The sequence below is a fragment of the Cyprinodon tularosa genome, unplaced genomic scaffold (genome assembly GCF_016077235.1).
Source record: "Cyprinodon tularosa strain WSP-4 unplaced genomic scaffold, ASM1607723v1 ctg1270, whole genome shotgun sequence".
NCBI lineage: Eukaryota > Metazoa > Chordata > Actinopteri > Cyprinodontiformes > Cyprinodontidae > Cyprinodon > Cyprinodon tularosa.
The window spans coordinates 30,794-57,000 of record NW_024038082.1 but is presented as its reverse complement, the minus strand read 5'-3'; the positions used below and the strand labels follow the sequence as shown (position 1 = coordinate 57,000).

At 45.7% G+C, this 26,207-nt stretch overlaps 1 protein-coding gene across 1 annotated transcript; it reads left to right on the top strand.

Annotated features, from left to right (window-relative positions):
• The first annotated feature begins 7,308 nt into the window (after nucleotides 1-7,308).
• On the top strand, nucleotides 7,309-25,928 carry wasla (WASP like actin nucleation promoting factor a). The gene is given in 11 exon segments (XM_038276774.1): nucleotides 7,309-7,909; nucleotides 9,669-9,803; nucleotides 11,732-11,818; nucleotides 11,910-12,006; nucleotides 15,690-15,891; nucleotides 18,764-18,806; nucleotides 20,282-20,435; nucleotides 21,010-21,161; nucleotides 21,163-21,606; nucleotides 22,889-22,997; nucleotides 24,959-25,928. Coding segments are annotated over 11 exon segments (1,590 nt in total). The 5' UTR covers nucleotides 7,309-7,804; the 3' UTR covers nucleotides 25,021-25,928.
• Nucleotides 25,929-26,207: the final 279 nt, after the last annotated feature.

Sequence of the window (26,207 nt, the reverse complement as noted above, 5' to 3'; positions counted from 1 at the left end):
TTTTCTCTCATCTGCTTTGCTCCACCCTGTGCTCATTATCTCCTATCAGATCCTCCTCTTCCTGCTGCTATTTATGCCTCTTTATCCCAGCCTCTGGTGCCATATTATTCTAGCTTCTAGCGAGACTAACTCTAGATTTCCCTGTGTTTAGTTCTATCTGTTTTTCTGACTTTTGGTCACTCATCCTGTGCTCTGTTTTGCCTGGATTCCGCCTGATGTCGACCTTGGACTGGCCTTCAGATCATGGCTTTGATTAACTCTCCTGGATCCACAGGTTCCCCTGCTTTCCTGCTTATTGTGAAGCTGTCACAATAAGCAGACTCAAGTACAAATCTCCCACCAGACAACAGACCCCACGTCGCTGGAGAACAGCAGGTCGAGTCGTTGGTATCCATCTGACTTGGAATCAGCAAGGAGGAGGACAATGCTAACAATAAAAGGCAGATTATCGGCATTAACACCAGTTGGTGAACAGGGACGCTGCTGCTGAGAACTGGAACTGTTACTTTGAAATGGCAGACATCTCAGTGCGCCCAGGGAAAAGGACTGATGCTTTTATTGCTGATGTAAACAAACACATGTAGGCTAATGTTAGAGTGGATAGATGAAGATCAGCACCTTGACAGCTTCTCTATCTTTACTGGAGAATTCAACCAAATCTAAAGACAATATGAACGAACATGGAGATTAAAACCAGGAGAAGCAAAACACAACATCAGGTCTACACCAACTTTAACAGGACCTGCAAACCCTCCCTGCACCGAGGACACCCTGACTCCTTTCCCCTGTTCCTGACACCAGAGTAAAGCCCCTCATTTACAGCTCTAAGAACCATTATTTGGACCTGTCAGTACTGTGAGAGTGGCACATCGTTGAAAGATTTTAATAGACATTCATAAAGTGAGCTGGTCTGCTAAAGAAGCAGAGTCCTTCACACTGACTGGCTATTCAGAGCCCTAAAAGAGACCCTGAACCAGCAAATTTAGAACCCGGGTCAGAAAGCGTGCTCCAGGAGGGCACCATCATGTTAGTAAAAATGTGCAATCCCTCTGATCTCAGGTCACTTCACTCAGGAGACAGGATCAAACGAGCACACAGACCATCCATCATGTTGGAGATGTGTTTGGTAACTTCGAGACAGGCCTTGTGTTCTTGTGGTTTGGGTCGGGGTGGGGATGGGGGGATGTTCCCTGGAGGTCTCTAGTCTCTTTCTGATAGTTAAAGAGAGATCAAGCTTTAATTGTTGTTATGAGTTTTCCCGTCGTTTTATGGATGAGACATTAATGAGCTTTTGGAGTGATGTTTGTCGGCTGCTCTCTCCCGGATCTCATCTGTGTCTCTGGTCTCCCACGGTTCTCCTCCGGGTCTCTGGCCTTTCCCGGATCTCATCCGGGTCTCTGGTCTCTCCCGAAGCTCATCCGCGTGTCTGGTCTCTCATGGTTCTCATCCGGGTCTCTGGTCTCTCCCGAAGCTCATCCGGGTCTTTGGTCTCTCCTGGATCTCATTCGGGTCTCTGGTCTTTCCCAAAGCTCATCCGCGTCTCTGGTCTCTCACAGTTCTCATCCGGGTCTCTGGTCTCTCCCGGTTCTCATCTGGGTTCCTGGTCTCTCCCGAAGCTCATGCGGGTCTCTGGTCTCTCCCAGATCTCATAGGGTTCTCTGGTCTCTGCCGAAGCTCATCCGCGTCTCTGGTCTCTCATGGTTCTCATCAAGGTCTCTGGTCTCTCCCGAAGCTCATCCGGGTCTTTGGTCTCTCCTGGATCTCATCCGGGTCTCTGGTCTCTCCCGAAGCTCATCCGCGTCTCTGGTCTCTCACAGTTCTCATCCGGGTCTCTGGTCTCTCCCGGTTCTCATCTGGGTTCCTGGTCTCTCCTGAAGCTCATTCGGGTCTCTGGTCTCTCCCAGATCTCATAGGGGTCTCTGGTCTCTGCCGAAGCTCATCCGCGTCTCTGGTCTCTCACGGTTCTCATCCAGGTCTCTGGCCTCTCCCAAAGCTCATTCGGGTCTTTGGTCTCTCCTGGATCTCATCCGGGTCTCTGGTCTCTCCCGAAGCTCATCCACGTCTCTGGGCTCTCACAGTTCTCATCCTGTCTCTGGTCTCTCCCCCAGATATCATAGGGGTCTCTGGTCTCGCCCGGTTCTCACCCGGGTCTCTGGTCTCTCCCAGATCTCATAGGGGTCTCTGGTCTCTGCCGAAGCTCATCCGCGTCTCTGGTCTCTCACGGTTCTCATCCAGGTCTCTAGTCTTTCCCGAAGCTCATCCGGGTCTTTGGTCTCTCCTGGATCTCATCCAGCTCTCTGGTCTCTCCCGAAGCTCATCCGCGTCTCTGGTCTCTCACAGTTCTCATCCGGTCTCTGGTCTCTCCCAGATCTCATAGGGGTCTCTGGTCTCGCCCGGTTCTCACCCGGGTCTCTGGTCTCTCCCGGATGTCATCCAGGTCTCTGGTCTCTCCCGGTTCTCATCCGGGTCTCTGGTCTCTTTCGGGGAATCGCTGCGGTTCTCTGAGGATGAGGAATGGCTTATCTCAGGGCAGATAGTTGGATATCAATGATTTCTTCCATATCGTTTCCTCATCAGGCACTTTGAATCACAGTGTAATACTGTGAATGAAAGACGAATGGGTTCGATTCCCGGCCCAGGGTCTTTCTGCAGGGAGTTTGCATGTTCTCCCTGAGCATGCGTGGGTTCTCTCTGGGTACTCTGGCTTCCTCCCACAGCCCCCAAAAATTAGCTGTTAGGTTAACTGGCTTGTTTAAAGGGTAGGGTTAAGGTAAATGAGGGTGGGTGGTTGTGTGTCTCTGTGTTGACAGAATGGCGACCTGTCCAGAGTGACCCCGCTTCTCACCCGTATACTGCACCAGCCCCACCGATGAAGCAGGAGAAGATGGGTTGGATGATGAATGGGTTATGTTCAAAGGGGGTGATTATTTTTTAATCTCATTTCTCATTTGAAAACAGATAAATGTTTATTCTTCAGTTAACTAACATTTCCTTTATGCCTAAAATTAGAGCAGAAATAAACTAGATAATATTATACTTTAATAGAGGGGCTTATCTGCTATGTATAGATCTATGTTAACCTGATGTGATTCAACAGAATATTTCCACTTTTTGTTTCTTTCTGTCGGTGTGGTTCTGGCAGGATCAGGAGTGATCTAATGGATGTGAACGTCGAATAGCTGTGGTTGCAGATCTGGATATATGGACCGGAAACATCCCAGCCAGACAGGATGGTGGCCATTAGGCGGAACGTTTAGATTAGATTACCCTGAAAATGAGGCTCAGTTCTAAACTTCATAATCTCTGCTTTATGGTTCCTTTCCACTGCAGCTTTTTTTTTTCTCTATTGTGACCATTTCTGGTTGGATTATTAGATTCCCCTAGCAGGAGATAGGAATACATCACAAGGCGGATAGATGGAGTCAGTATTTGTTTAGATGTGTAACTATTTAAACAATTAAAGGTGCAGTAGGAGATATTTTCTAATGCATTTTTTACCATGCAGCTTGAAGATCTCCCCATAGCCGCGTAGCAAGCAGTGAAATAGAAGGCCTTGAAGTGAAACAAAAATAAATGGTCCCTGCTACAGTGAAAATCAATGAGTAATGTCTACCAATCACAAAACAAGGTCTATTGTACACGACTGGTTCCTGACACGTCAATCATGGTCGTCTGCTTGTCCTCCCCCGGTGCGCGTACCCTGACACATGAACAAATCGACCCCCAATGCTTGTGCAGGACTCAATGGCTGGAAGCTAGCCACTGTTATGCTACGTTCACACTTAAAGCAGCAAGAGCAGCAAAAACCTGCATGCTGCTTAATTTTTGATTCTTGTACAAGTTTAGTTCTGATGCTCGACTGAAGCATCTTTGTTGCTCTGGCTGCGTGTTGGAAAAGTGGTTCTGATGTAATGATATTTCTGTTTTTGATGCAATGTGAACTTCCACTTTGGGATGATATGTATTGTGTTTAGACAGTCCAAAGTTATTTATTTGCTGATTATAAAGCTAATTTACTTTAGTCGAGGAAGACAGCTCCTACAGCTCCTCTATGGTTCAGCCTTGGTTTGTTTTCTTCTGTGAAGAAGCAACCGTTCTGTCACAGTGGGGTAGTTTGTCCTTTGAGTTGTTCCCATGCACCAGCGCTCCCTTTAGCCCCATTTTGCCCGTTTAGCTTGACCCGGCTCCATTTTTACACCCAGGAAACCGGAAGCATCTTTAACGAAACGTTCTCTCTACAGGTAAAGGCAGCTGGCTGGGCTCTTTGGGTTCTGCCAAGGCTGTCTTTGACTCCCAAGTTAATTTCCATCCTTTCTCCAGAATTTTGTGTTAGAAACACAAGATAGAGACCAGAAAAACAGAACACTGCCTCTTTTCCATCTCATTCATCTGTCCGTTTATTGATTGATCTATAATATTTTTATAGCAAGAAAAACAAACTGGTAAAAAATAAAAATGACATAAGAACACTGTGATCAGGCTTCTCTCCAAGGCTTCTTCTACTCTGAGTGGCACTTCTCCTCACTAAAGGACACTTTTCACACATTTTAAGCCAAACCATGTTATGGTAACTAGATGGACATGAGGCCTTTAAACATCTGGACATCAGAGCAGAGGAACAGACTTTAACTTTATTAGACTTATACATTTATAGTCATTTTCAGTGAATACTGAATAAAGTTTAGTTTAGTACGGCTCTCATGACATTTCCATTCATTAAAGTGCAGTAGTGATCAAATGTAAACATTTGCCATAAACATTCTGAGTTACAGAATTGTTATATTTTGCTTGCTTTCTTAATGACAGCAGCATTTTGGATGAGTTGCCTTCAAAGACTTCCTCTGGTAATCATCCATCTAACTTCACCTCAGAAGCTTTCAGCGTCATGCTATCATTGCTCTCAATGCTATCATAGCTATCCATGCTATTATTGCTATCCATAGTACTATTAGACATCATTTCCAGAATTTCTATAATGGAAAACTGTCTGAGTTTATAGAAACCTCTGATTGAAGGAAGCCATAAAAACCATAAAACCCATCAAACCAAATCTACAAAGGACTTTCTCTCAGTCTCTCTCCCATTCCTCTGACATCAAGCAGAGAGGGATTTGATTCATCCTTACTTACCTCAGATAGAAAGACTTGAATTTAAATAATTGAAATAATTCCCTAAATCTGGACCTTCCTAATGCTAAACAGGGTTGATGATTATTTTCTTTCTTTGTTTATGGCTAACTATCAGCCTAAAACTAAAATAATTCTTAAAACTGCACTGAGGACTAATCCAATAAACATTTTCCCTCACATTTCCAAACCAAGATCGGAGCTTTACAGAAAGCTTGGATCAGTCTGTGCAGCAGTGGTGATCTGCAGACTGTCCTGCATTTTAGCTTTGGTCCTGAGGGGCCCATGTCCTGCATCCCTGAAGCCCAGATGAATCAGCTGGCTGATCTGCGGGTTTCTAGAGTCATTGATGAGCAGCAGGTAATAAAATCCAGAGGACCACTGGTTCAGATCAAAGCATGATGATGTGTCACAACAACTAAAGAGAACAAATATCCTTTTTCTGAATTCTAAATCTGGTTTAAATCCATCTATTGTTTCCTGCTTATTGAAAGCTCAAAGTCTGTGAGAGTCTTTCAGAGTGGAATGATGGAAATTAAATAAAATGAAACTCTGACGTGCTATACAATTGCATTAGTTGATATGGTAATGATGTTTTACTGCCACCTAGTGGTGCCATGATGATGTTGCAGGTTAAATGTAAAATATATATATATATATATATATATATATATATATATATATATATATATATATATATATATATATATATATATATATATATATATATATAAAGATCAGATTAGTTGGAATGAATTAATGTGTTATTTAAATTAGATGAAAGCGGATCTGCATCGGATAATCTCATAGCTCTAGTATCAATCCTTCAGCTCCTTAAATCATCATTAAGGTAAACGATAAAACATTCCAGTTTTCCAGGCTGAAGGCACTCAGCTCCTTAAGAGCTGTGGCCCCTGAGATACGTAGGTCCCTTAGGGACCACAGTCTCTCCTTAGCTCTCTACTATGCAGATATTTTTATATCTATGGTAAATATATTAAAGGATATTACAAGTTTTTTATTCTTTTTTGTACTATATAGTTTCAGAAACTGCATTCTTTAAAATTATGTTGTACAAATGACATGCTATTTAATGCTTTCCTCTGCAGGAAGGAGTGAAGATGAATTCCGTCAGCTGGGCCCATAAACACAATTTAAAAATATACAACTCATAAAACTCTATCTCTAACATATAATAATAAAAAATCTGTACAAAAAATATTTGATTCTCCATGGATCCCCATGTCTGTGGATCCTCTTCATGGATCTCCATGTCTGTCTGTTAATCCTCTCCTCAGGATCTCTGTGTCTTTGTGTGGATCCTCTCCATGAATCTCCATGTCTGTATGTGGATCCTCTCTGTGGATCTCCATGTCTGTGGATCTCCTCCATGGATTTCCATGTGTTTGCATGGATCCTCTCCGTGGATCTCCATGATTGTCTGTGGATCCTATCCTCAGGATCTCCATGTCTGTGGATCGTCTCTGTGGATCTCCACATCTGTGGATCCTTACCGTGGATCTCAATGTCTGTGGATCCTCTCCAAGTATCTCCATGTCTGTCTGTGGATCCTCTCCTCAGGTTCTCCATGTCTGTGGATCCTCTCCATGGATCTCCATGTCTGTGGTTCCTCTTAGTGGATCTCCATGTCTGTGTGTGGATTCTCTCCATGGATATCCATATCTGTGGATCATCTGCGTGAAGGTGGTCACAGTCAAACACTGTGATGGTGTCTGTTAGATTGTTTCCTGTCTCATCAGGGTTACCTGTCCAAAGTGAATCTTCTCACACAGCGACCTGTGAAGTGAAAATCAAACCTTCTTGAAAATGATTGGATTCTGAAAACATGAAATAGTATTACTTTTGTTTATACAGTGTGTGATCCTGACATTAAACCATGTGATAATAATAATAATAATAATAATAATAATAAAAATAATAATAATAATAATATTCTAGTAAAGCTAATGTTACATAAGGGTGAGCGGCTGAACCTTGCTGACCCTGCGTTCTGCTTTGTGTACAAAACGTGAAACGCGTCATGTGCGCCATGTAAACGTCACTAGGCAACGTCACCCTCCAGCATCCCCCCTCTCCCCCTCCCACCCGTTTCCTCCGCAAAGCAGCATTCCTCCTGCTTCAGCGGCCTGTACCATCTGGTAGGGGGGCATTCAGGGCCGCTTCGCCCCGCATGTAGCAGCAGCCGCAATCAGTCGGTCTTTCAGCTTTATTATCAGCCGGTCTGTACCGCCGCTGCTAGGATCCGGTTTGCGTCTGATGAGAGCGGGGGGTGAGGCTGGGAGGAGGCTTTCTGAGGCAGCTCTCTCCCCCGCTGCCTGGCTGGAGTGGACCCCTCCCTCCTCCTCCATGTTGGATCCATCCACAGATCCCAGCCCGCTGCTGGACCTCCCGCATCAAAGTTGCGTGTTTATCCACCTGCGGACATTCGCAGACTGCGTAGCTGGATATTTTCACCGGGCGGAGAAGAAAAGGAGCTTTTCCTGAAGCAGGAAGTTTCCTGGAATCCAGCAGCCTTCCCTGCTCGCTCCTCCTGAGCGGAGATGGTCGCAGGCCACAGCCGCCGGAGCCCGCATGGATGTCTGTCCTGAGGAGGGACGCTTAAGACCAGGTCCTCCCGAAACGCGCCTCTCCCGGGGAACCGGATCAAGTTCGGAGCCATGAACAGCCACCCTCCGCCCCGCAGGGCTGGGAACGTGGGCTCCCTGCTCCTCACCCCGCAGGAGAACGACTGTCTGTTCGGCTACCTGGGCAGAAAATGCGCTGTAAGTTTACTCCTCTGCTGGCAGGAGCAGGTGCACCTCCTCTTCCTACTCCTCTGCAGGCAGGAGCATGTGAACCTCCTCCTCTTCCTCAGCATGACCTTAGATCACATCCATCATGGCTGCAGCTGTACTGACTGACCAGGAGCTGCTGGGAACAAATTTACTTTAATCCCCAAAGGTTTTAGTCCAGACTTCAGGAAGCATATCCATGAATCGGGATCTGGTTTCTATTCCCTCCTTCAGCAGAGACCTAGATCTGCAGAGGATGTGGATCTGCAGAGGATGTGGATCTGCAGAGGATGTGGATCTGCAGAGGATGTGGATCTGCAGAGGATGTGGATCTGCAGAGGTCTGGATCTGCAGAGGATGTGGATCTGCAGAGGATGTGGATCTGCAGAGGATGTGGATCTGCAGAGGATGTGGATCTGCAGAGGATGTGGATCTGCAGAGGTCTGGATCTGCAGAGGATGTGGATCTGCAGAGGATGTGGATCTGCAGAGGATGTGGATCTGCAGAGGTCTGGATCTGCAGAGGATGTGGATCTGCAGAGGTCTGGATCTGCAGAGGATCTGGATCTGCAGAGGCCTGGATCTGCAGAGGATCTGGTCTGGAATTGCATGGGAGGGAGGTGTGCTGCGGGAACCAGCTGACCCTTTAGCAGAAGCAGGTTTCCAGCCTTGTTGTTTAGATGGGAATCATTGTGATGTTTTGCCAGCAGACAGACGGTCAGTCAGCTGGTATCAGGTAGCAGATCTGCTCCATGTTTCACCTGTAAACAGCTGGTCTGGGTACAGCTGTTTGTAGCAGCCATTCAGCATCACCTCATCAGAACCATTTTGGATGCGGTGGTTGTTGGAAACCGTGCATCCAAACTGTTTCCTAGGTTTAGAAGAGAAAAGTTTTAGATTCAATTTTTGTGGCAGGGTTTGCAGATCAACATGACGCTGAGTTCCAGAGGTCCCCCCTGTCTTGTCCATGGGCTCCTCCTGCTGCCATGCTCCGCCTCCTGGGCTTTAATCTCTCATGCTCAGCAGTCCCAGGAAGGACAGGATGGATTCTTTATCCACCTTCATCAGCAGACACCTGTTAGAGAACCTGCCAACCTGATGTTAGCAGAGGTTCTGCTCCAGAGGAGGGGTCAGGGTAGGATTAGCACTGCTAGCCATGAGGGAGTTCAGGAAATTAATTCTTTTCATTAAAAACATCTCATCGAACATAGTGGTGGCAGTGTCATGCTGTGGGGATGTTTTTCTGTGAAGGTGGAGGTTAGAGGCAGCTGAGGACCAGGTAGAAGGCCTAGAATGGCCTAGTCGAAGTCCAGGTGGACTTTAGCTGAGCCCTCATCCCTGTCAGTGAGAATCCGGAAGTTTCTGTCCTCTGGCCCGGCTTTAGAGTGCTGATTTCACAGTCAAACTGACTTCCTGGAGCTGCTCTGACCCAACGGGGAAGTATTCCTCAGCGTTTCCTCTCTCAGTGTCCAGAGTAAAGCACTTTAACAGAACCTCTGATCCACCGATGGGGAGAAACCATCTGCTTGGCTCCTCCCAAAGTTGTTGTGTCATTTAGGGTCGTCTGCAGCATGTTTGGCCCCTCAGCCGCCTGCACCTGAATATTCTTCTTCCTGGTAGAATATTTGCATCTGATCTGATTATCAGAGATGAAGGACGTGCTCTGTTCTCCCGACGCTCCAATCCACTGATGGCCCACTAAGTTCTGCTGGCCCTCAAGAAGCTAACCTGGTTTTTCCCTGTGTGTTCAGACGCTGTGTTCGGCCGTGGTGCAGGTGTACCGGGCCGAGCGGAGCGGCTGCTGGATGAAGAGGTGCTGCGGGGTGGTCTGCCTGGTCAAAGACAATCCTCAGAGGTCCTATTTCATCAGGGTGTTCGACATCAAGGTGAGTCGGACTCACCGCAGTCTTCATCAGAACCTTTCTGCAGCCGGGTGGTTCTGATCCGACAAAAAGGGACGTTTATCAGTCGATTCCTCTTAATTCAAACCTGCAGAAACTATTTTTTTTCAGTCTTCAGCTAAAAATCTGCAAAACAAACTATAGCCAGACCCACAGAACCCACTCATCCTCCCAGAACCCACTCATCCTCCCAGAACCACAGACCCACATAACCCACTCATCCTCCCAGAACCACAGACCCACAGAACCTGCTCATCCTCCCAGAACCCACTCATCCTCCCAGTACCACAGAACCCACTGATCCTTCCAGAACCACAGAACTCACTGATCCTCCCAGAACCACAGACCCACAGAACCCACTCATTCTCCCAGAACCACAGACAGACAGAAGCCACTCATCCTCCCAGAACCCACTGATCCTCCCAGTACCACAGAACCCACTGATCCTTCCAGAACCACATAACCCACTGATCCTTCCAGAACCACATAACCCACTGATCCTTCCAGAACCACAGAACCCAGTGATCCTTCCAGAACCACAGAACCCACCCATTCTCTCAGAACCACAGAACCCACTCATCCTTCCAGAATCACAGACCCACAGAACCCACTCATTCTCCCAGAACCACATTCCCACAGAACCCAGTCATTCTCCCACCACAGACCAACAGACCCCACTCATCCTCCCACAGCCCACTCATCCTTCCAGAACCACAGAACCCACTCATCCTTCCAGAATCACAGACCCACAGAACCCACTCATTCTCCCAGAATCACATTCCCACAGAACCCAGTCATTCTCCCACCACAGACCAACAGACCCCACTCATCCTCCCACAGCCCACTCATCCTTCCAGAACCACAGAACCCACTCATCCTTCCAGAACCACAGAACCCACTCATCCTTCCAGAACCAGAGAAACCCACTGATCCTTCCAGAACCCACTCATGCTCCCAGTACCACAGACCCGACTCATCCTCCAAGACCCACAAAACCCACTCATCCTCTCAGAACCACAGAACCAACTCATCCTTCCAGTACCACAGAACCCACTCATCCTTCCAGAACCACAGAACCCAGTGATCCTTTCAGAACCCACTCATCCTCCCAGTACCACTGAACCCACTGATCCTTCCACAACCACAGAACCCACTCATCCTGCCAGTACGACAGAATCCACTCATCCTCCCAGTACCACAGAACCCACTAATCCTTCCAAAACCACAGAACCCACTCATCCCCCCAGAACCCTTCATTTCCTGATCCTTTACCATCTGCCAAGTTCACGAAATAGCCTGCCATGCTATGCTAAGCTAACGCAGTGAACACTATTTGATGTTTACTTCTCTCTCTTTCTGTAGAGATAGAATCCTAGAACATTCAGAGTCTTTCCCCTCAAGTTTTCAGCTTATTCATTACAGTTCATTTACACAGAGGGATTCCCACCTAAAACCCAACTTTGAGCACATGTGAAGAAAAATAGGCCTGGAGAAACATCTGAAGTTATCAAAGGAGAGAATGAGGAATTAAGGTTTTACTTCAATGTTTAAACAAACGTTACATCGTTTGAGAGAAGCAGAAAATAAGCTTCTTCATTCCTGAAGCTCAGGGTTAGTCTCTCTCCTGGACACTGAGGGAAGAATGCTAACTGTTATCATCTAGCATCTGCTGCATTGTACAAAGTTTAAACATACAAAAACTGTAAGGAGATAAAGAAAGTTGATGAACTGGTTGGTTTTATTGGGAGAAAACACCCTTTGGAGATTCTTTGTTTTTCTGAAATGTCTCTGAAAATCTTTAGTATTTGATCTAGTTTAGCTACGCTAACCTAACCTAGCTGCTCTATTTGGTCCCTGCTTTGATCCCCTCCCTCAGTGGGTCAGAACCTACAGCCTGTTTGACCTTTTTGCAGGAAGGAAAAACGATGTTTGAACAGGAGCTCTACCACAGCTTCTTCATCAGCAGCCCCAGGCCCTACTTCATCACTTTTGCAGGAGACGTAAGTTTCAGCCTTTTTTTGTTGTTTTCAAAGCCAATGTTTCCTGAACGCAGCTCTGTTTCAGCCGCCTCTTCCTCCTTCTCTTCCTCAGAGCTGTCAGGTCGGTCTGAACTTTGCCAGCGAAGAAGAAGCCAAGCGCTTCAGGGTGGCGGTCAACGACCTGCTGAACCGGAGGCAACGGAAAACGGGTTAGTCTCTGCTTTCCGTCCCCCCTCCCCAACTGCTGCTGGTTGCTGCTGTTTCCACTGTTTTCAGCAAACAGAAGCGGTGCAGCAGTGCCCCTCCCATTCTGAGGCAGCAGCTTTTGTACACCCCCACCTGGGCTGCAGACCAGCAGGTCGCTGGATGGACTCTTTGCTTTCTCTGATCTCAGATGTTTGGACGCCACTAAACTTAAAAAAAATGGTTTTCAAAACTTTTACACAGGAACCACAGCTGACGGGTCAGGGTTGCGTTTCTGCTCTAATTTACATCAGAATGGATAAACCTGCAGCGTGGGTCCTCTAGAACCACAGTACTGCAGCTATCGGATGCATCCTGCATCCCAACACACCTGAACAACTAGGCCAGATGGCCTACTTGGATGTTGGTCAGAGAAGAATAGGGATCTGGAGGAGCTGCAGAGCAGCAAAGCTCAGTTGGAGAGCTGTTAAAGAAGAGTAGAAAGAATTTGTTCCAGACTGAGTGAATATGAGGAACAAAGCGGAGCATCTGAAATGGTTTCCAGGAGCCGTATCATCAGTTTACATGCTAACAGTCAGACGCAGCTCTGCTGGTGAACTCTGGGCCGCTCTCTGTCTGGATCCTTTCACGGTCTCTGAGGGAGCTCTGCAGGAGCGCCCCGGTAGAACCAGCTGTTCTAGAGCCACTGTGTCTGTCTGGAGTTTGCCCACAGATGATGACTGGATGACGGCGTCCTGTCCAGAAACGGTAACACTTTCAGCTTTTCTGGTTTTGGTGGCTGATGGACGGAGGTGCTGAGCGACCAATCAGAAGCAGACGCAGTGTTTCCCCCCAGATGGTGACGTCCTGCTGCAGGTTGACCTGGTCAGCGGCAACCTGGACCGGGCCATATGTAGAACACATTTAAGCCACTTTAAGCCTAATCTGTAATCCCTTCAGATTGGAGCTGGTTTCGTCTTCAAGGCAAAATTTACCAGAAGATTTTTTTTAATTGTTCATAAATGGAACCAAGCTCTGACTGATCAGAAGGTTTAATAACAGATTATCTGTTCATTGATCTTCATGTATAGGAGCTACTGAGGTCATCAGAACCAGAACCTCTCTGTTGATGTGGTGAGGATGTGTCTGCCCCCCCACCCCCCCAGTCCAGAAGGAGGCCACCCACATGGTCCCGCTGCGGGTTCATAGTTTTGAGTCTTACTGGTCGTCCATCAGTATGTCCATCAGGGAGAACTCTTTACACTTAGCTACTAGTTAAATGGAACCAAAGTTTCTGCACCAAAGGGTTCCGTCGGGAAAAAACTAGCTCCAGGTCAAAGGTCAGGGCTCCTCCGGGCGACTGGTAGTCATCCAGAAAAATGCGAGCATTATATTGTAATATTCGAGGATATTATTGACGATACTAAAACACCAACTATCTGTCCAAAACACCCTGATTTAGGAATCAGCCTGTGAATTTATAAAAAGCAGAAAATATTTACAAAAACATGTAAATAAAGGAAAAACGAGGAACCAACAAGATAATCAGAGACTGTTGACAGAATTGAGAACAATAAAAATGTTGCATTCCTCAATGTAATATCTGTACCTCATACCATTGGTTGTGGGTGCTGCCATCACAGCTGGACACATTTCTCTCCTGTATGTTGAACAGAGATGTTTATTAAAATGAAGAAGACTGGGCTGCGTTGGTTGCAACTATTACATATCAGGTCGATATACAGAACAGACCACAAACAGCCAGAGCTTTGAAATAAAGCATCTCTGTTTTAATAGAAACTATTTTGTGTAATATTAATGTTTCATGTTGTAGTAAAGCCGTTTACCGCGCTCGCTCCCACAGAGCCAAACTCGCTCTTTAAACCACTTGTGGTTAAATCCACTGGTTTGATGTTGGCTAACCTTAATGAGGTCCGTCCAGCTGTGGCGCCCTCTGGTGGTCATCAGATTATCGTGCAGTTTCCTCCACTGCTTAAGTGACACTTAAGTGGCTTTCTGTGTGTTCACATGCCAGCCAGAAGGTGCTGCCAACTCTTCATACTATCCTTTGTATCACTTTTACCAGTATAATGACTTTAATATATATAAACTTCTTAGTTAGGCTTAGAATTCTGCAGGACATAGGAACCCCTTTTTCATCATTCTGCTTCATTCTATCTCTATTCTCCCACTCTGCAGAATCTGTTAGTTCAATCTCTAACATTCTGCTCTCTCTGCTTTTTCTCATAGTAGCTTCATCTGGTCTGTTCCTGTTTGGCTGTGACTCCATCCTGGAGAGAAATATCAACTGTGCTGCTGCCATCAACACCTTTGTTTATAGATGTTGGAGCTTGGCCTGTTTTCCAGTGTGGTCCTGTTTCTCTGACTGTGACTAACTGGATGTGCTCTCTTCATCCTCTGGCATGGGAGCTGGCTCGGAGCTTGTCTGCCTGGCTGTGTGTTTCCTGGATGGGGCCGCCTGTGGAGCTGGTTGACAGTTGCCTTTTGTATCTATGCTTCTTTTTCTATGTCTGCTTCTGTCTCCTTGAACCCCAGTGGGCCTCAGCAGATGGCCGCTCACACTGAGCCTGGTTCTGCTGGAGGTTTCTTCCTGTTCAAAGGGAGTTTTTCTTCTCCACTGTCGCTACAAGCACTCTTAGTGTGAGGGATTGCTGAAGAGTTGATGCAATCAACTGGTTTTCCTTCGATAGAAAACTTTGAATCAATCTGATTGGATGATGTGGTGAACTGGAAAGTGCCTTGAAATGACATGTGGTGAATTGGTGCTATAGAAATAAACTGAATTAGTTTAACAAAGGGGCAGTAAAATCTGGCTGCCCATCAGGTATAAAATAATAAAAAGGGAGAAACCCTGATCATCCCGGCGGGGACTGAGCAGCTGGGATGACTGCTGCGTTGCTGTGGCGTATCCCATGGTTGCTGCGGCAACATGCCATTTATTCTGCTGTGAATTGTCTTAAAGTCATCTTTTTTTATTGCCGTAATGATTAAATGTAGTGATTAAGAATAGCCGTTGACTGTAATCCGGAAACATTGGATTCCTCTCTAACCGGCTCAGGATCCACCTTGAAGTAATAAAACCACCTTCCAGTAAAACCTCTAGAAACTTCAAACTTTGGATCCATCCCTGTTTGGTTCCACTGATTAGGAAACCAGTGTTCCCAGTGAGTCCCAGTCTGTGCTCTCAGACGCCTGTGTTCTGTAATCAGGCCTGCTGCAGAGTTGACAGATTGAAGGAAAGCCTCTTGGTCTAGTAGTAGAACCCCAGTATCCTAGGGGGGAGACCAGGGATTAGCCCGGGATTAGGAGTGGATTAGTGCTTATGTCAGATGTTGCTGGTTGTTGTTGGTTTCCTCAGATTATGAGGAAGGAACTGATGAAGAATTGGGGGATGCTGAACGTTTCCTCTGTATCGATTTGGAAGAAATGTTTCTGTTTCTCTGTGCTTTGGGTCGAGGGCCTCATGCATCATGTGAGGCTGGAACGATAATCAACGTTCCTTATTTCAGTCCCAGAGCTACATCTGCTCACAGGAAGAGAAATTCACCTCAGTAGTTTTGATCTGATTGGAGCTGAGTAGATGTATGATGGACCTGCTGACTGTCCAGAGGAAGTCCCTCCGTTGATGAAGCCTCAGTGGCTCGCTCTGATAGCCAACCCACTCATACGTTTCTCTGGATCTTCTCAGGTCCAGCTCTGCCTATGGCCACGGTGGACATCAAGAACCCAGAGATCACCAGCCTCCGCTTCCAGAACTCCCACAGCCACCATCAGCCCTACCACCTCAACAACATGCTGAGCCACAGCGGCCTGGTCCGCAGGGACAAGAAGAGCAAAAGCAAGAAGAAGAAGCTGACCAAGGCTGACATCGGCACACCCAGCAACTTCCAGTGAGTTGCATCCTCTGCAGGTTTTGACCTTCAGCCACTGGTTCAGCTTCTCACCTCCAGTAAAAATACTCCATCTAAAGCAGAGGGATCTACCAGTGGAACCACTATTTGGCCCTTAGAATAAGATCAGCATTGAGAATCTATCTAAAGTTAATTGATCTAATCCACTAACAATTAATTCATTAATAAACTTCCTTCTCTTGTATAAAGATGTTTTTTCCAAAAATATTGAGGGCTAAATATTTAAAGTATGCAGAATTAAAAAAAAACTAGTACTTCATTATAACTTAACCTGTTATTGTGCTATCTGTATTAAATAGTGGCTGAATAAGCAGTTATTATTATAAACACATTATTAAACTTATTTATAAGATATACCAGGCTTTAGGTTACGAAGTGTAAAAAGGGTTAATAAAATATGTGTCTCATTTAGAGGCAATATTAGGTGTCAGATTGTTTTCCAATTTATTTTAATAAATGTTAACTTTGATGTTAACATGAGGGCAGAATACCTTCTACCCTTATTTAATTCATCAGTCTTTCAGTCTGACTTACTGATTACTCCAAAAGCAGTTAATAATTACTAGGGATGTACGATATAATCGGCCCCCTATCGGTATCGGCCTTAAAACTGAATATCGGACATCGGCCACCCCACCGATATTTAACCCGATATTTGATCAGCTTCTGAGTTTCTAAAGTCTAAAAAATAAAAATAAAATACTAGTTCTTCTTCTTCCTCAAAAACTTCTTTTTTACAGACTTAAAAACTTCTAAAGACGAGGGAAAAAATATTGATACAATAAAATATCACAATATCTTCATATGCTGATATATTGCCATTTAAAAACACCATATCAATCTCATTTACTAATGAAATATTGCTATATGTCATCGTTATGCTACGAAATACCCCGAAAATTCACGAAATTTTGCCATATTTTTATATGTTGATATATCGATCTATCTTACTAACAAAATCTCACAAGAATTTGCAAAATATCATGAGAGTTTGTAACAGAACGATGAAATTTCACGAGATTTTGAAAGTAAAATAGATCGATACCGCGTTTTTAAAAATCAATTTGATATCAGCATATGAAAATATATTTGAGTATATTATTTTTCAAAGTGTCAGAAATGGATAACAAAACTGCTATTTTCAATGACTACTTATTTTTGTCCAGCTTTAACATCGGTATCGGTTATCGGCTACATGAGTTTTAAAATATCGGCATATCGGATATCGGCCAAAATCCCAATATCGTGCATCCCTAATAATTACAGCTCTTTTAAAAACATTTAACCCTTAGTTTCCCTCATCCAAATTTCAAGGCAAGAAAACCTCTTCTTTTTGTAACTTTGTATCGTCCACCAGGTCTTTACTCTGGATTTTTAGATGAGTTTTCAGAGTTCCTTTCTGATTTGGTTTTAAAAACTGACAGGGTCATCATAGTGGGAGATTTTAACATCCATGCTGACATTGAAGGCGATAGCTTAAGAGAAGCCTTTAATGCTATCTTAGACACTATTGGCTTTTTTCAAAATGTGAATAGTCCCACACATTCTCATCTTCATACTTTGGATCCTGTGCTGACATACGGCATAGAATGTGAAGAAATGACAGTATTTCCTCACAACCCTGTCCTCTCTGATCACTTTCTAATAACCTTCAGGATTACTTTAACAGAGTTCTCCTCCCCCAAAAGAAGGTTCCACTTTAGAAGATCATTATCAGAGTGCAGTTATAAATGTTAAATAATCTGTTTCACTTTCTCTCTCCTTTGTGTTGCTTAGCAGTGCAGAAGGCGAAAGCTTAGTTTATCCCCCTTTACGGTACCTTCACGCCGTTATATTTCATCAGTAGGGATGAAATAGAACAGGGTGTTCAGGTTGCTCTCAGATAACTGTTAAAACTGGGTCCCTTGATGTGCAACAACTTTAAATAAAGCTTTCCCCATTTACCCTGCTTATTGCCAACATGCCTTTATCTATGATGTAATAAATGTTTTACAAACGACCTCTAGTGGACGGCGGTAACATCACAACACTTAAGTCTGAGGAATTAATCTAATAATTCATTAATCAACAATAAACAGTAAGTTAATTTGTTTAAATTCCTTATTTATATACAAACATGTTTATTCTAATCCAGGAGCAACCATCTTATTCTGTTGGTATCATTTTACTGACCCACTCAAAAAAACTGGGTTTTTTTGCAGTAAATTCCAGAATGTATAAATCATCTTAAACAGACATTATTGATTAGTTATTGATTTAAACTCTGCCTTGAACTGTTGTAGTGATTACAGAGCACCTCCCTGATGGGGTAACCCTGCGGCGCAGTGAGCTACGCTGCTCCACAGACATGCAGCTGTCGCCGTAGCATGGCGACGCTTCACTGTCCTTCCATCAGACCATCAGCTGATTGGGAAATCTTCCAGGGGCCGGTCCGGGTACCAGATCCTAGATTCTGGTCCCGTTAGCAGATGAAGTGCTGGACTTTGGACCAGCAGGGTTTCCTGTTAGCTAAGTAGCCTTGTGTCAGACAGCTGGCCAGCAGTGTGCAGGTGGTAGAGCTCTTTTCCTGGCCTCTTAGACTGTTCTGCTGAGTGATATTAGATCTCAAAGCTTTGTCAGTTCGGATGAGCTTCAGCCATAGAAACCAGCCCATCCAGATCCTGCTGCAGACGCTGACCCAGTGTTTCCAGATCCTTTCAGAACCTTTGGACCTGGTTCCACCAGTGACCGAGCAGTGATGTAACGCTCTGCCCTGTCAGATCGGATCTCTGTTGTTTCTGACCAGCTGATCTGGATTTAATGCATGTAAACATGTCCGCCATCTGACCTCATCTCTCTTCCTCTTCCTCAGGCACATCGGCCACGTGGGCTGGGATCCAAACACGGGCTTTGATGTGAGTACGAAACTACGACACAATGGCGAGTTCTCCGCTGGCCGCATGATGTCATCACACGCTAACTGAGGTCGCTCTTAGCCTCCTGCTGCGTCAGATCAACCATTGGAGCTAACAGAGTCGCTTTGTTCTCCCCATGGCTGCTGGGAGGAAATATAGACGGCTATCATTTAGACATAGAAAAGCTAGATTGACTCTGCCCTTAAGACTCTCACCCTAATCTGGGTTTAGGTGCTCAGGTGGGGCCCTGTGGACACTAGGGGTGTGCAAAATAATCATCATGATGATGCATCGTGATTCTAATTTTCATGATCTACTGCATCGATTCTTGACACCAAGTATCGATTATTAATTTAAAAAAATGAGTAAATAAAATTGCATGAATGGTTGGCGAACATCAGCCAAAAACAAGTGTAATACAACTTCCAGTCCAGTAGATGTCGCTGCGGATGTGTTGATGCACACTGCCTTGTGTCACAAGCATTTCTACTGCGCCGAATCATTCAAAAACAAAACATGGAGGAGAAAATATTGCAATGCATCGCAATAATTCAAGTATCGTGATGCATCGTGATAGAATCGCATCGTGGCTTGTGAATCGCGATCCGAATCGAATCGTGACTTCTGTGGCAATACCCACCCCTAGTGGACACGATGATCATAGAGAAGAAGAACTAGAGGAGGGAGGATAAACATGATGGTGCCACACGTGGACGCTCTGAATTGATTCCAGGGAAGATGATCTATGATCCTAGATTAACTGGTTTTATTCAGGAGGTTCCACATGGAGAAGCTCCATCTTGGCCTCATGAGTCGGACAGAATCTTTCCAGAACTTTTTGAGTTTCTGAACTAAATTCAGTGAGTTTCTATCAGGATAACAATCCTGAACTGAGAGTTCAGCCTGAAGGGTTCTGGGCGACGGTCTGCTCTATCAGATCTACATCGGCTTTATCTCCTCTGGTGTTCAGGGAGGCTTCATACAGTCCCAGAGATCAACCAGTCATTTTTTTCTTTTATGCTTATACCAATAATTATTAATGACTCTAACAGACTGACTGCTGAGATGTGCTCCCCTTTTTTTGGAGCTGATGATCTTCCTCTTCCTACTTTTAGATCATTAGAAATGACTAAATAATAAATGAAATAAATTAAAAGAAACAACCCATGAGAACATTAGATCCTGGAGGGAGCAGCGATTCTTGCAGTTCAGCTGACCTCCAGGCTTTGCTGCTGCTAGCTGTTGGTAGAGGAAAATGCTAATATTGACCTAAAATCTGGTCAGACTAATGTTTCATATCGGAAGCAGCAGCAGCTCCCAGTAAAACCAGAAGCCTGCTACTGGTTCAGGTCCAACATCAGAACTACAGAACCAGCAGGACTAGAGAAGAACCAGGCGATGGTCAGCGTGCTGATGGAACATCTCAGGGTGAAGCTCTGGTTGCATCTCTAACCATCTTCTTTTTGTTCCACCAGTTGAACAACCTGGACCCGGAGCTGAAGAACCTGTTTGACATGTGCGGCATCTCCGAGGCCCAGCTGAAGGACAGAGAGACGTCCAAAGTCATCTACGACTTCATCGAGAAGAAGGGTGGGATGGAGGCGGTGAAGAACGAGCTGAGGAGGCAGGGTGAGAGCAGACACATCGACCCATCACGGGTCGGTCCAGGTACCGCTAGAACTGAGCAGAACCAGCAGCCGGCCTAGAAAAGGTGGCTGGAGGGACGTCCTTCCTGTGGCTGGTTCTAATGGTCCTGCCTCGGCTGAATATTAGGCCCGGCTGGTTCTGGTTCCTCATCTACTGTGAACCAGCAGCCCACTGCTGTAGAGTTAGAAAAACAGACTCTGTTTCTTTCTTCCAGTTAAAGAGTTGAATAAAGATCACCCGGGTCGGTGAAGGAGGTGGGAAGTTTGCTTCCTGGGTCGGTGAAGGAGGCGGGAATTTCCGAGTTTGTTAGCTAGACTCTTCCTGTTTCCCTTCAGAGGAGATTGATATTTCTGTAGAGCTAGTCTCACTAGATGTGCTCCCTTGGGGGCGGCTGGTTCTGACTAAGGTCTGGTCTCCCGTGGGGGGGGGGGAGCGGGTTCTGACTCGGTTCGAGTCTCCCGTGGGGGGGGGGGTGCTGGTTCTGACTCGGTTCGGGTCTCAGTCCAGATGAAGAATGTTGATTCTGTTCTGATTCGGATTTCTTCTCCCTTTGCAGCTCCTCCTCCACCTCCTTCCCGGGGTGGTGCCCCCCCTCCCCCTCCTCCTCCTCCACACAGCACAGCCCCACCTCCACCCCCCCCTCCACCGTCCAGAGTGAGCAGAGGAGCACCTCCCCCACCCCCCCCATCCAGAGCACCTGTTTCAGCTCCCCCCCCCCCCTCCTCCCTCCAGACCAGGAGCTCTTGGTGCTCCTCCTCCTCCTCCCCCCTCAAGGGGAGGCCCCCAGCCTCCTCCCCCTCCTCACCATCACCACCAGCAGTGCCCCCCTCCTCCCCCTCCATCATCATCGTCCGCCCCTCAAGCTCCTCCCCCTCCTCCTCCCATTCTGCCGCAACCAGCTCCTGCAAGCTCTGCACCAGCAGCCCCCACCCCTCCCCCTCCTGCCCCCCCTCCTCCCCCAGACCTGGATGGAGTCGGCAGCGGTGAACACTCTCCCAGTTCTCCAAACCCAGGTGGGAAGTCTGCGCTGCTGGAGCAGATCAGAGGAGGAACCCAGCTGAAGAGGGTGGAACAGAACAACAGAGCTCCGGTGTCGGGTTCTGGACGGGATGCTCTGCTGGACCAGATCCGACAGGGAATCCAGCTCAAGACTGTGAGCAGCTATTTCGCACAAACACATGCAGGACAATCAGATTTTTGTGCTTCAGGTTTAAGGTCCACCTGTAGTAGGAAGGGTTCTGGTTCTGGTTCTGATAGACGCATTTCTGCTGAGCTCTGAGCTATGGCTCCTGTTTAGGTAAAATTATCAATCGGAAACATCAGGAGCCGACGAAAGGTCCGGCACTGGTCCGCCGAAGGAAACGGTTCAGGGAGCATTAGCAGGAGTTAGCATTAGTGGGAGTTAACTTTAACAGGGGTTAGCATTAGTAGGGTTATAGTTTAGGAGGTAAGGGTTAGCAGGTTTAGCATTAGCAAGGTGGGCTTTAGCAGGGTTAGCAATAGCAGGGTTAGAGTTTACAAGGCTAGAGTTAGCGGTGTTAGAATTAGCAAGGTTAGCATTGGGAAGTTTAGCCTTAGCACGGTTAGCATTGGCAGGGATTAGCATTAGAAAGGGTTAGCATTAGCAAAGTTAGCATTAGCAGGGTAAGAGTTTATAAACTTGAGGTTAGCAGGGCTTAGAGTTAGCAAGGTTAGCATTAGAAGGATTAATTAGCAAGTTACATTAGTGTTAGCAGATTTAAAGCTAGCAGGGTCAGAGACGATTCTCAGCAGGCAGCCCTTCAACCCAGAAAGGCTCCAAATGTAGAATGAGTTTAGGCCAGGGGCTCCTCAGGGACGCGGTCCTGATCCTCAGGGACCCCCATCCTGATCCTCGGGGACCTGGTCCCACATGTTTTAGGTTTTCCTTGTTGCATCACAGCAGAAAAGAACAAATCATTAACAGATTTCTGCAGCAGCTGATTGCTGAGCAGGAATCAGGTGGAACAGAGACGCATCTAAAACATGCAGGTCAGGGGTCCAATCCTCGAGGAGCAGGGGTCCCCGGGGAGCTGTCTCCTTCGGGAGCTGTCTCCTTCGGGAGCTGTCTCCTTCGGGAGCTGTCTCCTTCGGGAGCTGTCTCCTTCGGGAGCTGTCTCCTTCGGGAGCTGTCTCCTTCGGGAGCTGTCTCCTTAAGGAGCTGTCTTCAGCGTTGTTAGTGCTGTTCTAAGAACTCTAATTCTAATTTGGTGTGTTTACTGATCTGAGTAAATATAGGATCTATCAGTTTCTCACCCTTAGACCACTAGTCTGTGTGATTTCTTTCTGCATCTCCAGCTCCACAGATTAAAGAAACCTTGTTTCAATAGAACAATCTTTCATTTGGTAAATGAATGCTTTCTTGATGCAAAGAAAAAAGGTGAAAAGGTTTAATTTGACAGTTTTTGTGCCTTCAGGTGTCTGAACATCCAGAATCTGGCCCCCCAACACCAGCCCCAGCTGCAGGGATCGTTGGGGCCCTCATGGAGGTCATGCAAAAGAGGAGCAAAGCTATTCATTCCTCAGGTAAGTTTCTGCATCACCTGAAATAAAGAGAGCCCCGACCAGAACCAGCAGAACCTCCTGCATGTACTGGTTCTGACTGGACTGAGACGGTCCTGATACCATCACCAAGCCCTAGATCATCTAATCTAGGACCGGTGTTTGTTTGGAACCCAGGGAGGCTGTGGGGGCCCAGGGGCAGCCGGATCAGCCAGACTCCCTCAATCATTGGCCCCTAAACCTACTGCAGGCTCTAAATGAAGGACCTGAACCTAAATCCAACAGGATTCAAAGATGTTTGGTACGGCGTGGCTTTGGAGCCAAAGTTCAGACTGTCATCAACCTGCGGGATCCGTGAGCAGTGGCGCCTCCAGAAATGTTTCATACGGGGGCCGGATGGGGCCACTAAAAAGCCTGGGGTGGCCACTGAAACTAAAAGCCATAATTTCAGGGTTATAATCTGCTATTACCTGCCTGTAGAAAACTATCATAAAAACTTCAGTAAACAGCTACTCAGATCTGCATTTATTTTAAAACTTAATGTTATTAATGATCTAATGTGTATAGATACAGACCAATTAACATGTTGAGTTGAACAGCAATTGCTTTTTATTATTTAATCATATTTGGAACAAGATGTACATTTATTCAGTTATTGAACACAAAAACAGATCAATACTGGGCAAAAGCATTAAATGTAGATAAAAATAAAAGGAAGAACAGAAACTATGTCTTTGGTTATGTAACAGAAATTTCCAAACAGAGATAAAGAGTCTTATTTCTGCTTAATGTGAAACAAAATTAATAATTACTTTTACAAAAAGAACTTCCCAGCAAAGATCCACAGTCATTAGAACAGCTTTATTTGCCTGTTTTTTTTTTTGCTTGTTGGCAAATGCATCCACAAAGTCATCAAGGCCCTTCTGGATTCTGCACTCAGCACACCCGAACAGTGAAAGCCCAGCAGTCGTGGTTATTCTCAAGGCAGTTTTGATCAACTTAAAAAATAAATAAAAAAATACACTCACAGGTTGCATTTCTCACAGGTGATGGAAGATCAATTTTGCAAAGTTTAAACATTTGGTGTAAGAACTCCGTTTTTGGCTCAAGAAAGACAGTGAGCTCTGTTCATGTGTTTGGAGTCGAACAGAAATGAAGTACATCATATCCCTTAAACAGCAAGTAAATAGCTTTTGTTCATAAACAGGTAACTGTTTCCTCAAACTTTAGAGAAAAAACTTTATTGGTCTGTTAACATAAAATATTAATGGAATGAAAGCCACAAAATAAAAACCTCTGAGATAAATGCAAAATATACCACCATGGGCGTCCATGTATTTTAACAGCTGACTCAAAAGGCGACGCACACAACAACATGTGTTGGTTAGTGAATTTTAGGAGGGAGCTAGCAACACACACACACACACACACACATACATTTACCTTACCAAACTCTGTGTAGCACTACTGAACTATTTAAAATATCCCAAAAACACATTTAACATGACTTCAACATGTTAGTGGATTACTGCAATCATGCTAACTATGTTCTACAACAATAACAGGCCTGAAAATGGGGAAGAATAATGACCGTGAGAAGAGTGTTTCCTCAGCGAGAACCTTTCGTCTAATGAGGAAAAGACCTCAGCATCTCCAGGCATGAGGGCCAATACGGTTCAGTGTGTTCACTTAAAGATCACCTCCTAAATTCACACTCCTTAACCACAAATTGCACAATCAGACAGGCACTGGCCATCATCCTTGGTGGCGCCACTGTCTGTGATTGGCTGGAGCCGGTTAGCTGTGGACAGGCTAGCCCATTACCTACCCCGTCCATTAGCACAGCTAGGCTAGTGTTAGCATGGATAGCATGTTAGGTTGGTCACCTAAAGGGCTCTTCCCCTACTTTCCTGCATCAGACCAGCAGCTGATGGCCTCCTGCTCTGTCCTGCTGGCTTTCTAACCCTTCCTGTTTGTTTTCTCAGATGATGACGAGGATGAAGAAGAGGATGATGACTTTGAGGATGATGAAGAGTGGGATGACTAGTAGAGCCGTCCGCCTTGCTCCCATGCCTACACTAAATCTTCCAGACCCTAAATTCACCCAGAAATGGAAACGTTTGACTTTCCTCCATATTTATTTTCTTCCATGTAATCTGTGCAATACCTCAGCCGTTCCCTCCACCCAAAACCCTGCTGGGAGGAACTGTCCCGCTCACTGGGAGGCACCTGAAGGCACCACTAACCCGGAGCTGGGACTGGGCCGGCTGCTTTCCTCCTCCACTGAGCAGCAGGGAGGAGGTCGAGCTGCTCCCTGCTTCGGCTGAGCTCATCTACTCCATTTCATCATCTGTTGTCCGGGCAGGAAAATCCTTCTCCTCCCGCTTGTTCTTCTTCTTGGCGTCTGACTCAGAGCTCTGACTCTGCGACCAAACTGTGTGGATCTTTAACTTTCTCATGTGATTTAAAGCCGTTTTTGTTTTTTTTGCACAGTTTCTGACGTAGTTTTGTTTTGTGTGTTTTTACGCCGCGGCTGTTAACGTAACCAGACAATGTTTTTAGTTTCCTCTGGGCGTCTCAGTAATTTAGAGCTGACATGATGACCTTTGTTTTCCCAAACATTCCTTTCTGTGCAGGAAGTAGCACAGTCAGTCTGTCACACTGTTAAAAGAAGGAAAAATGTTGTTTCTTTCAGTGAACTATGATTTTATGCAATGCAATTGTAAATGTCCTCCTATTGCAAATATGAGACAAAGCAAATAATCCTGAACCAAATGAGGCATTTTAAGGAAGCTTGTTGCTTTAGCGATGCCTGTGATCGTTTGTCTGCAAACCGTCTGTCCTCCAGCGAGGCCTAATGCTGCATCAACAAGCCAAGATACTGACAGAGAAACCTGTGAAAAGGTTGGGGGGGGTTGAATTGTATACCTGAATAAATGTTATTATTTACAGAGATCAGCCGCTCTGCTGGATTTTTTCTTTATTCGATACAATTCAGTTTTATTTCTATAGCACCGATTCACATCATGTCATCTCAAGGCACTTTCCAGTTCACCAGATCATCCAGTCAGATGGATTCAAAGGTTTCTAAGGGAAACCAGCTGATTGCATTGACTCCTCAGCAATCCCTCACACTAAGCATGCTTGTACAGTAGAGACAGTGGAGAGGAAAAACTCCCTTTGAACAGGAAGAAACCTCCAGCAGAACCAGGCTCAGTGTGAGCGGCCATCTGC